Below are 12,902 nucleotides of genomic sequence, written 5' to 3'. Positions count from 1 at the left end.
CAAAAGCCTGGAGAAACTGTTGAACCAAAGCATGATAATTTATACAGAGAGCAGCTTTTACTGCACAGTACTCTGAAGTGAGAGCAGAGCAGAGCAAGTTGCAACCCTGTTAATTTGCCAAGGGACTTTCCTTATCTAAACTGACAAGTGTAAAATTGATCCCTTGTGTCTGGCTACTGTTTGACAAATTGACATTTCACAGTAAACTAGCTCTTTGCAGGCTGCAAAACAGAAATGGCTTTGATAGTCTCCTACTAGCTATTTCTGGTAAGGATAAAACTGTTTGCTTAATGGCAGATGGCAGCCTAAAGTCAGTTTGTACTGATGTAGTAGTCCATTACTGGAAAGTCAACTGTTTATGTTACTAATGGAAATGGAATTGGCCGGAGGTGAATCTGTTATTTTTGGCATTTGTGTGTGCATAACATGAAGTTAAACATTGACACGGTCTCTGAAAGTAGAATTATGTAACTGCTTACTGAGTTTATACTGTGGAGGCTTGAGAGATTTCCTTGCTTCTGGAATACTTGTTGAACTTGACCTTCTAAAAACAAAACTACTGACAACAGTCTAAACCATTGTGTTTCTACACATATTGTTTTATGAGTAAATGGTCTGTTAATATGACTTATTTTTGTAAGCTAGGCTAAAGGTAGCAACTTTGGAGTTAAGAAAATGATTTGTCAATGCGGGAAATAAAAGACTTACTAGTGGTACCACTAGAATCTTTCAAAACATTAAAAGTTAATGTTTAACAATACTATGTTATGGACACGCTGAAGAAACAAAAAGCATGTTCCTGTTGTTAGACTACATGACATTGAATGCCTTTATCTCTGTTTTAATCTTGAATAATTGGGATAATCAGCCTGATGGTTCCCATTTTCAAACTGTACATTATTAGGAAAAACATTACACATGTACTTTTATTTTTTTTCATGGTACTTTAAATTTGCTCCTTAGGCCACACCAATTTAATGTCTTGGTTCACGGATTCGCTCGCTCCTATTTTTTGGAAAAAAAATAAAGATAAAAATTACCACTCAGCAAATTTTCACCATCATTGAAACCATTCACCAACTTTCTGGTGTAGCAAATTGGCCATTATATTATAAGCTCCTTAAAGTGTGGGTACAGGTGCTCTTACTGTACAATAATAGTGTTTTTGTACTTTTTTCAAGCTGAAAACGTTTTTTCTTTATGTTTTGGACTAGCCCTAACCTTTACCCCAAACATTTTTACAATTTTTATTTTTATCTTTATTTCGCCCTCTCGCTCCACATTTTTTATGAAAAAAATCCGTGAACCAAGAAATTAAATTGGTGTGGCCTTATGTGTGATTTTAAAGAGTTGCATTCACTAAAAAAAATGTTTACATAAGGAACAAATGTGACCTCCAATACTAGTAAATGTAATCACTGTAACACATTACAGTCATTGATGAGTAAGTGTGAATGTGTACCACAGTGTGGGGTTTCTGCCCCCTGGTGGGCTCTATTTTGTCTGTTAATCCCTCCAATAAAAAGAATTAGCCAAATGATGATGTTTAATTCACAGGGAGGGGTCTCCTGTACTCTTAGTTTTGACAGTATGTTAACACCAATTAAAACATAAAACAGAACATTGATTCAAATACATGTAATGCTAGTTCACCTTTATCCGCGGGTTAACCTATATCCGTTGTTGGTAGAAAAAAAGGTATTTGGGGATAGCGAGTTGACAGACGAATCGGTTTCAAACCGCATATTGAATATATTACAATTTCAAATGTCCATTGACTTGATACTGTATCCATAAATACCTTGTTTTTATCAACAACGGATATAGGGTACCCAACGAATAAAGGTGAACTAGACTGTTACTTGCTCTTTTTGTTTGCCATGACAACCATGACAATAGACTGTATTGATTTACAAATGTACCCTCCCACACTTGTGACTGGTAGTGACTGTCATGTGCTTCCTGAATTAACACATGTGACAAGTTGTTCAGTGTTAAGTATAAAGATTTCTTTTCTATGCATAACAGGAAAGTTTTTGTCTACATTTTGTAATGATGTGGTATGTTTGGGTGCAGTACATACAATATAGAATCCTGCTACATAACTTTGTAAGATTGTCTATAATGCTTGAAAGTTTCTTTATACTTTATTACTACTAAGTTAAAAAGGACTTTTAGGTTTTGAAAACTTGCTGTGTTTGATTAATGGGAGGTCCCCACTTAGAGTTGCCACAAAAAAATGCACTTTGTGGCACATACAGGAAGTTGTCATGAATTCCTGGAAATTTTGCAACAACCTGTAACAAGAAGATGGCATAAGGCCAGCTAAACTCCTTATACCACTGGTGGATCTGCCTTGCTTGGGTGGACATCAACATACTGCAAATGCTTTAAAATTTGCAGTGATTAGATTTTGAAAATGGAGTGTTTGTGTTGGTTCTATGTTTCCAATAGCGCTCTAGTCACATACTATACCGTAGTGGAAATACTGTAAATGCAGAAATATTCACGGTGGCTTTATGTTCGAGGTTTTCACGTGGCTAATTTACTGCGAACTTAAAACCACCGCGAACATTTTTCTATGGCAGTAAGGGCCTACAGTGGATGGTGCTACCGTGAACTTAAAACCACCACGAAAAGTCCTTTTCCCGCTATCGCGAAATTAAATCCCCGCGAACTTAAATGCATTTACAGTAATTGTTTTGAATTTGGCAGTCACTGCGAAAATTTGCAGAATTACAGTACATGTACTCAATGTAGTACCATGTGATGCAAACATGTGTTTTTGGCATAGTGAGCATCAGATGTGTTGGACATGCTCAGTCGCTTCTTCTGTTTACCAAAACAACATTCCATTTGTTGCACCCTCCCTTAAAACATACACGGGTGTTCCGACACGCCTACAACGTCATTCACCCATTGTCAACTTGGTCACGACTCAGTTAACCTCTCTGATAGGCTCTTGTGGTCGGATCAGGAAAAATTCCCACCAAAATGGCAAGCATGTACTCTCCAAGAAGAAGTTTACCCCAACTCTCCATCCTTTGATACGGCTCTGTAAGATCAGGGGTGATCATAGCTTTCCAACAGTGGTTGTTTGAAGGTCAGACAGGATCTTGCGTTCATGAGAAGGATTCTTAGAAAGGTCTTGGCCTCAAAAGGAAAGGGTGAAATCGACACTTGCTTGCCGTCTTCGCTTGCGGATGGTACGATGCTAAGAATTACTGAATTCCGTGAGTATTTTGTCCTCCTTAATATGATATTCTTGCAACTTTTGCCTTAGATCGCTTGGACAAAAGAATAATGGGATTAACCTGAAAGGAGGAAATGTCTTTTAATTCAGATATGGTCTTAGGTCAGGAAATTGTGAGCCATAGTGTCATTCAAGTTAGTATATTACACATTTTGTACCAAACTGAACAAACATTTTCATAATCTAACTTGTGAATATTGCTACGATATGAGTAAAGGTAAAGGTTGGGGAACTAGTTAACTAAATAACAAAGTCAGGTACAGTTCCTGTTCTATTTTTGTCATGTGGTTTGCCGCCATGGTACCTAAATAATCCGTACTGTGTGACGGTTGAATGGTGTTGCAACAGGAAATGTACAGGATTTAAGGGCCATTTCTTCCTTAAGTAACAAAACGGGTTACTGCAAGTAGAGACCAACTCATTCAGCCAAACCTAGTGACCACCTCCTTAATACTATCCAAGCAGAGGTTGGTGGGAAAAATCATGCACTTTTCCTTTCATCATTCTTTTTTCGACCGGCCTTCCTACCAACTGGTAAAAAAAAAAGATAATGAAAGGATAAGGTCACGATTTTTCCCACCAACATCTGCTTGGAGAGTACTCCTAAACACAAGGACCACCCAGGCAATGTTACCACTTTTTTGGGGTCCATAGATAACTTTTCTAATTGACACGCGTATTAAGAGTCCTGTCTTAAGTAGCCACCTGGAAGGTTTTAATGTATCTCTGGTGCTGTTGTTCATTAAGTTGCAGTTTTTGAGTATTCATACATTGTAGAAATATCTCCTCGCAAGACATTACGGGGATAATAAAAAGCTTTGATCCCTATGGATTACGGGAAATCAAAATAGATAGCCTGGTTTGAGCGTGTAGATCACATGTAAATGGATGTCGTGCACATGTGGAAAGCACACGACGTGTACTCCGTGCAGTGGAATTGTGATGAAGCATGTGATCATGATGTTGTTGCACATAACCAGGTATAAACATGCCCTCCCTGGTCAGAATGAGGCCAAAACTGAAAGAAAAAAAATCATGCAACCCTGAAACCAATTAGGTATGCCATAAAGTGTGTAAATCAGAAATGTTCACAGTGGTTTTCTTTTCATGGTTTCTGCTGTAGTTACATGTACCTCTTTATCATGACACCAGAAAACTGTTCCTTTGAGTAAAGAAATGAATTTACAAGTTGTATCAACCTACATAAAAGGGTTCCTCATTTAGAAATTCTACATGTACATCTAACCATGAGAGTTTTATCTTCAAAGTTTGTAGCAACTTCTGAGGGTAGCTAGAGTGAAGAGGTTTTAATTTGAAAAGATGAGCTCATAGATATGTATCATTATCATCTGATCATGGGTTCAACTTCTTTTGAATGCAATGGCTACAGATTGAAACACATCGCATCTATCCGCAATACGTGGGTGCTTTCAGTCATATTTACTGTAAAGGTTGCATGTTTCATTCAAAAGTGAAGAGGTTTTTTAATTTGAAAATAAGAGCACATATACAGGATCATTCCACCCGATTATGGGTCCAACTTCTTTTAAATTTCCATTTACAGATTGAAATGCATTACATCAATCTGAAATGCGTGGGTGCTTTCAGTTATGATTACTGTAAAGGTTGCATGTTTCATTCAAAAGTGAAGATGTTTTTTAATTTGAAAATAAGAGCACATACAGGATCATTCCACCTGATTTCTTTTGAATTTCCATTTACAGATTAAAATGCATCACATCAATCCGAAATGCGTGGGTGCCTTGAGTTACAGTAAAGGTTACACTTCTCATTCGAAACCTGCTGTTATGCCATCTATTCATATCTTAATCCATGAAATGGGCACAGCATGTTTTGAAGCTCAGCACAGCATGTGTCTGTACACATGGTTGCCAACATGTGATTGCTAATTACTTGGATGACACGGTTCATTGTGCATGATTGACAGGGCATGATTAAGTGATTGTTACCAGCCTTGCGAAGCCTAGCTATGAAAAGTATGATCTGTCTGAGCTGCTGTATACCAGAAATGTATATAATTCCATCTATTATGTGGTTCTATAGACAATTTTTTTTCAAAATTTATATAATTCATTTTTTTGGAGCAACACAAGAGTAGCACTACTAAGAAACTAAGACTACAATCTACTGATATTGCACATTGAGGGATAAAATGTACTTGTATCTCTCTAGAAGAGTTACATGAGTGACTTAGGACAGACTACAGTCCACCTATCAGGAGCAGTAAAAAAAACAAATAGAACATTTGAGAACATTTGCTAAATATTGAGCGACAGAAGACTAGCATATCTACTAAGGAACTGAGACTAGACTGTTTCTACAGATCTTAGAAAAAAATTGGTTATGGCAATGATGATGAAGAAAATTTACTTCCTTCGCCAAGAACGTTTCGCTTTTGGGACCATTTGTGTGTCTGTCTGTCTAGATCTGTCAACATGATAACTAGACAATACATGTACTTGGATGAATTGTCCTGATACATGTATTTGATACATGATAAAACTTGATGAGACCTCGTAATGATTTTGAGTCCCCTAGTGGCTTGTTACAGTTGTTTAAATGTGTGTAGATGTTGACACAATTCAGCCAATCTACTGCTGCAATGCCGTACATCTTGAAATTAAAACTTGTCAAAACATGTCAACACATACTGATTTACACATTTATGCAATGACAGACTTCATTACAGCTTATAACTATACGGACTAGGGCTGGGTACCGGTACAGAAAATTCAGGTCCAGGTCCGGTTCAGGTCCAAAGGATCAGGTCCAGGTCCGGACCTGAACCTGGACCTAATGCAGTATGACTCATACCAATGGTCCATTTCACTACAAAGAGATCTGTTTGGTGGAGTATTAGACTTACACTGGCCTTTTAAAATCCTTCAACGCTAACTGCACCTGTACGATTGGCTGTAAAACTTGGTAGAAATTACTATAAACTCTACTCTACTTCACTCTTGTTATTTTCTTCCACCTACAAGCGCCAAAACGTGTGAATGCCTGATGAAATAATCTGTTAATTTTCTAATCGGTCCAACATCCGGTCCACCTAATCTTTTCAGGTCCGTTTTTTCTGGACCGGTCCAATAAGAAAAACCGGTTTTGTACCGGTACGCTGTACCGATACCCAGCCCTAATACGGACAATTATGTTCATAAAATTCTTTTTATTTATTTTGATGAAAACAATCAATTTAAACCCCCAAAAAGAGTTTTAGAGCCTTTGGAGAAAAGTTAATCTCTTGTCTGCCTCATTCAGCACTGCTGCCATTGGTGGTTGCTGCGGCCAGCGTGGTTACCATGGTGATGACCCTTGCCCTCTGCTCGCTGTGCCAGTGGTGCTACCGGCGGGACAGCTACATGGAACTGGAGCGGGACGATGAAACGACAGAGAAGGGCGGGGCTTTCCCCCCTTCCAACATCGTCACCAGAAAAACTATCAAGTAAGTTTGGGCCTTGAACCGTAATGACGGTCTGCATACCTTTTCCTGTCATGAATCGAGCACATTAAAGTCTTTTTAAAATTTATTCACATTTATTTAAGGAGGATGAGACAAAAATCAACAATTGCTTACCTGAGTCTCTCCTCGAATGAAAGTAATAACAAACAAACAATAAGAATAAGGCTAAAGAACAAAAGGCTACATTTTGTACATTAATTAAAATCCCTCTACACATACCAAAAAGAGTAATATGGGTCCAACTTGGTTTATGAAACATTACAGTCTAGTCTTTTGCAGACTGGACATACTGTACAAAACTAGTCTGAAGTCTGAAAAGAGAAATATCTGCCAGTGATGAAACTTGTCATTTTTTATTTTCCACTGTAATTATGTGATTTAGTGGAGCAGTAAAATCATTGTCAGGAATTGTTTTAAAAAGGGCCAAATATGTTTATGCCAATTTTGCTGTTACAGTATTACACATCGGGGAACCACATTTCCTATGAAATTGATGATAAGGAAACATTGAGTTAACTTTGCCCCCTCATAGGGCCAATCTACCTGACCATCTGCCGGCAGCTTTATGTATCAACTGTGCTTCCTGTTATGTTGTAACAGAAATAGTATAGAAAACACATGATACCTGCTAATGCATTGCCAAAGTTCAACTCTGGTGTAACCTGGGTTCAGCATTCATTCATGTAACCTGAGTTTTTTTATGCTTGTAGGCATGCTCAGTTCCTAGGAGCAAAAACGTCTGGCCCGAGAAACAATCAAAATCTACAATAACAGGAGTTTCTAGAATTTCCACATCAGATAGAAAAGGCAACAATTGTATTTTTTCTGTCTGAAGACTGTAACGCTAGTTCACCTTTACCCGTGGGGTGACCTTTATCCGTTGTCTTTAAAAATAGCACATTTAGGATGTTTGAAATTTGCAATATTTTCAAAATGTTCCGATTTAAAACCACCATCCAGACAAATTAGAGTTTCTTATGGTTAATCTCTTGCCAAAATTCCTGACCAATGCTAACCTTTGTGAGAATGGTTATCGGGAGCATTTATGGGGAGCATGTGTGTGTGCGTACACGCAATCAGAGAATGTCTGGTTAGATTGTAAGTTGACATTTGGCATGTAACGCTAGTTCACCTTTATCCGTCGGGTAACCTATATCCATTGTTTTTCTAAACAGCGCATTTAGTGATATCTAGTTGCTGGGCGGTGGTTTCAAAATAAAGCAGTTTGAACACACATTTCGTCCGCATGAGAGCCCTAAATACCTCGCTATAAAAACAATGAATAAAGGTTACCCCGCGGATAAAGGTGAACTTAGCATATATAGGTTTAAATCAGACCTCCAAAGGATTGGATTTTGGGCCCCCCAGTGGCTTCTTATGGTACTGCGACAAAACCAGTTTTTAATCTTTTAGGGTTGTATTCTCATTGCTACCTTCACCTGTCTGATATCTGAGGATTTATAACCTTGGGCGTCTCAGCTACTAATGGAAGTAAGACTATCCAGACTAGTGGAGACTAATATACCACCTGTGCAACCCTACACTAAGTACTTTGCAACTCACTTTTAGTCACATTCATTTCATGCAAAGGACAAGCTAAAGGCCAATTGACAGATGGGAAGGTTCAAGCCAAACTGCCCCAAGGTATTGGGCAGCTTGAAACACAACTGAAAAGGCTTCTGTGTTTTCTGAAAAGTGTTTGAAAAGTGTTTGAAAACTTGATAGCCAATTACAATTACTAATAGAAAATGATAGGCAAATTGCCCTAAAGCTTGAACCACCAGTTTTGAAGGGTTTAGTTGTAAGGGATCATGAAATATTTTTTTACCAACAAAAGAAATTGGGTTTGATAGGCAATTAAGAGATAAAACGAGCCATATGGCTGCAAGGTTAGGTTGGAGTGGCCTGACCAGGGCTCTAGCCAGCGTCCGTTTTTCCGTCAATTGATGGAAATCTGCTGCGTGTGACAGAAAATTTTTAAAACCAATCCGTCAATATTGACGGACAAAAATCCTTGGTGAGCTACAGGCGGCTTGGGGATGCCATGCCGTCCACGGCCGTAAAAGCCACACACTGTTTGTTTTGCTATTGTTATGATTGCTGACAATGTGTTTTGGCGCCCTTTTGCATAGGAAAATCTCATTAAAAACGCGTTTTTCAAGGTCTCAGTTCAGTCTCTCTAACTCATGGAATAGTGTTTTCGTGACAATGGGAATTGGCTGACGGGAAAAAATTTCGAGCTGGCTAGAGCCCTGGGCCTGACCCACAGCTAATTATTTTGTTGAAGTAAAATTTTTTTTTTCCAATTTCATCTGTTCTGTCTTGCATTTTCAAAAACAATTGACATAAAAATTTGCTTTTAGAGAATGACTATTCCTGGACCGGTAGTGACAGTACGTTTCAGGCTTTTCCAACCCAACTCAACCCAACCCTCTGTTTTCACTTTGTCTTCTTGTTGACGTTTCCATCTAACGCTAGTTCACCCTTTTCCGTGGGGTAACCTATATCCGTTGTTTTAAAACTTGAGTCAACAAACTATGGTTTCAAATTGCAATATTCTCAAAATTTTGCAGTTATCTTCAAATTATTGCACCGTTTGTCTACTTGATATACCTAAATACCCTGTTTTAAAAACAACAGAAATAGAAAACAACAGAAATAGGTTACCCTGCGGATAAAGGTAAACTAGCGTTAGATAAGATATCAGAGAACCAAGGCAATAGATTGGAACAGCCTAAAGCAGACTATACATGCACACATTTTATTAATAAATTTAAAGTCACTCGTTCTTTCCTTGACATGAACAGGTACACTATACCTTACTTCACCTATCCCATGACCTTTGCATTTTCCATTGCAGCATATCAAATCACTCGTTTCAATTCTCCTGGAATAAACCTGCAAGCATTCTGCTATTTTAAGTACCTATACATTGAATGGCTAGTAGATTAATGAGGGGTAATTTTGTCCATTTGAACATAATCTTGGAAACAAAATATAGACCTTAATATAGCTAATTTGAGTGTAAACTGAGTGGGGGGCCGGTAGTGAATGAAGCACACCTATGGACCAAGGACGGGAAAATTCTTTTTTTAAACTTTAACAAGAGACAGTTCCTTGTGGGGTTTGATACCTCGGGAGGGTATACAATAGTCATGTACCATTAGTTATATTCTAGGTATGAGGCTAACTTAAAGGCAGACCTCTTATGAATACTTTGAAAGTACATTAAATAATTATCATCACATTGATAAAGTATCTCATTAATTTACATCTTAAATTAAAACATCCGTATGTCATGTTTGTGGTGGGATTTTCATGTGTAGTGAAAAAAAAAATTATCATTCAAAAAGTCCTGCATTCACATGTACATGATTGTATATTGTATTATCGTGTTTAAAAAAGTCTTTTGACAAAGGTCAACCCCCTAACAAAAACTCATCAAAATCATTAAAATCCCTTCATCATATCACAACTCTTATAAAACAAACTTGAAAACAGAATACAAAGGGGAAAAATTACATCAGAGGTAAATGCAAATGATTTGAGTCGCAGGTCAAGAATTATTGAAAATTTCTAGATGGAGTCTGGACTAGATTCATGTCTTTCCCACATTTCAGTTTCTTATTCTTTGAAACACCACCTGGCTGGCGTGTACGCCTCTCTTGAGCTATACACTGAGCAAACGGACCAACTTGGCAAAGGTCCGTAAAAGCTGAGTGTATAGCCACCTACCAGTGGTTTATGCCTACGACTAGGGGTGGGTACCGGTACAGAAAATTCAGGTCGGTCCGGACCTGAACCTGATTAAGTATGTGAGAACTTGTGAATGGACGATGCTCAAAACAATCATCCACTTCGCCACAAAGAAATCTGTTTTGTGGAGTAATCGACTCCCATCGGCATTTTAAAATCCTACAAGGCTTAACTACAATGTACTATTGACGGCAAGACTTGGTAAAATGACAATAGACTCTACTCTACTTCGCTCTTGGTGTTTTCATCGACCAGTAAGCTGCGAAACGTGTGAATGCCTGGTCAACACCCGGTCCACCGATTTTTTCCAGGTCCAGTTTTTCTGGACAGGTCCAATGAGAAAAAAACAGTTTTGTAGCCCTACCTACGACACATTTCTAAACCGGGGGCCTGGCCGGGAAGCTTTTGGGAACAAAAAGTAATATATAACACCAGTATATAACGCCAGGACGTTCACATTACTGAGCAATAAATCACATTCACCCTACTGACAATCGTCGTCTGCTTACATGTCACTGCGCCGTATTTAAATTCCGCTCCAGGTTTCTAAGAGTATTTACCGACTGCAGCCGCTTCATTAATTTTTTACCGCTTCCTCGTTAACGAGGGAATGATGAAGTCGTGCATATCCCCTTTGTCTAACATTTCTCGAAAGCAAAAATGCTGAAATCAAAGACCGTCATCAAAGAGAAAAGATTTCTCAAAACAGGTTGTGTGTTATGTTAGATGATATCTGCACTAGTACTGCAGAAAGCCACCTGTAGTCATGACTGCTAACATAATTTTTTCTCCTATATAAACAGCGACTGTCGTATAGATGTACCAGACAAAAGGAAAGCTTTTAGGACAGGAGGCAATAGTGACCTGTGCCCATTTAACAGATTCTTTACTACCATTTTTGGTGACTTGAGAGTCAACATTATCAGCAAACAGCACTAGCAATTAAAGCTTTGCTTTGGAGCGTCCCACTGTGTTATCATACGCAGGGGTGCAAAGGAAAACAATATTTTGTCAATTGCTTCAGGCATAATGAAAAATTACTAAAAGTGGGTCAACTCAAGTGTAAATTTTAATAACACAAAGGTTATCATCTTAATATGCTATCATGCCTAGAGGATGCAAAGTAACCCTTATATGCATGGCCAGCCGTGCCTGTAACAAGTCAGATGGATTGCTCCAAATAGAGTATGCTCCTATCTCATTTCTGGTTGCCTGGCATGTGTTGGTGACGATCTACAGAGCTTTTGTTCCCTTCTGGGTTCGTCAGAGTCCTGGCAATCTCAACATTGTACGTGGAGTCACGGGGTAGATGCGTGCACGTTGTCTCGTACATGTACACAAGGACTTGCAACTGGAATTTGTCTTCGCAAATCTGACTGAAGGATTTAATATATATCTACTAAGACTGCAGGAGTCATGGATGTTGTTTGGTCGTGGTAAGTACTTTTTAGTCACCGTCATCACTTAGGTTATCTTGTAATGATAAAGTAGTTTGATCTCAACATCCCTACGCCAGATGATAATGCACTTGTCAAGTAAATCACCTGGAGGCCATTTTGTAAGCACTTGCTTTATTCAAAAGTGTCATCATGTGGTTGTCTGAATTTAGGGTGATTCAGTAAAATAGTACTTTAGATATTGCCTTCTGCATACATTTAGTGCCTGTCTTTGGTTAATGTTGACGGTCTTGTGTATGCTTAAATGAGCCCTGTTTGTTGTTTGAAGAGATAACATGTACACATGTGAAGTTCCTGGTGGTGACTGACAAAATATCCAATGTGACACGTACACCAGCTGTCACATTAGGTTACTGCAGGTTACCATGGGAGTCAAAAAAGGGCCGGAAAGATTCGCTGGTGGTTCTGATGTGGGCTTGTCACTGCTATGAATGTAAATAGGCCTTGTATACAAATCGTTATCACTGTCAGTTTTGAAAAAGGAATATTGCGCAGAGGGAGGATGAAAGGAATTCAAACATCAATATTCACCAACTGGTGGTTTTATAAAGTGCTTGGTGGGATGAAAAAACTCTTTTCCGTACCAGACTGTGAAATTGTACAACAGATTTTTAGGCTACCTGTTTCCCCGACTGTATGTTATTTTGTATGATATTAGGTCTACCTTACAATGTTTCCAAGTACCAGATACTATTTCAGGTTTATGATACTAGTATATGATTTTGGCAGATTTATGAATAGAAATATATAAAGTTATGATGACATTTTACATTGCTGGAAGAATTGATTAAACATATCTGCTTTTCCTCAACATGAAATTCTGTGTGGAAAGATTCTAAAGTATTTTCCAACAACTGGTCCAGGAGAATTTCCTTCAATTTTGTTGGAGTTTGCCTTTAAGAAATTCAAAACTAAAGAGCCCTTCCATGGGTTTTGTTTTCGTAAGCATAGC

At 38.3% G+C, this 12,902-nt stretch overlaps 1 protein-coding gene across 4 annotated transcripts in view; it reads left to right on the top strand.

The window, feature by feature from the left end:
• Positions 1-12,902, top strand: part of LOC118406659 (synaptotagmin-7-like) — a 45,660-nt gene that overhangs the window by 12,711 nt on the left and 20,047 nt on the right. Inside the window, exons 1-2 of one of the 4 annotated variants that reach the window (XM_035806905.1) lie at positions 2,922-3,233; positions 6,536-6,719. In XM_035806905.1, coding sequence (XP_035662798.1) covers positions 3,125-3,233; positions 6,536-6,719 — 293 coding nt within the window. In that variant the 5' untranslated portion in view covers positions 2,922-3,124. Of the gene's footprint in view, positions 1-2,921; positions 3,234-6,535; positions 6,720-11,833; positions 11,930-12,902 lie in introns of those variants that run through there. The other 3 variants (XM_035806903.1, XM_035806904.1, XM_035806906.1) reach the window with 3 other exon arrangements.

Source organism: Branchiostoma floridae, chromosome 19 (genome assembly GCF_000003815.2).
Source record: "Branchiostoma floridae strain S238N-H82 chromosome 19, Bfl_VNyyK, whole genome shotgun sequence".
Taxonomy (NCBI): domain Eukaryota; kingdom Metazoa; phylum Chordata; class Leptocardii; order Amphioxiformes; family Branchiostomatidae; genus Branchiostoma; species Branchiostoma floridae.
The sequence above is the reverse complement of the archived record's forward strand: the minus strand, read 5'-3'. Positions and strand labels throughout refer to the sequence as shown.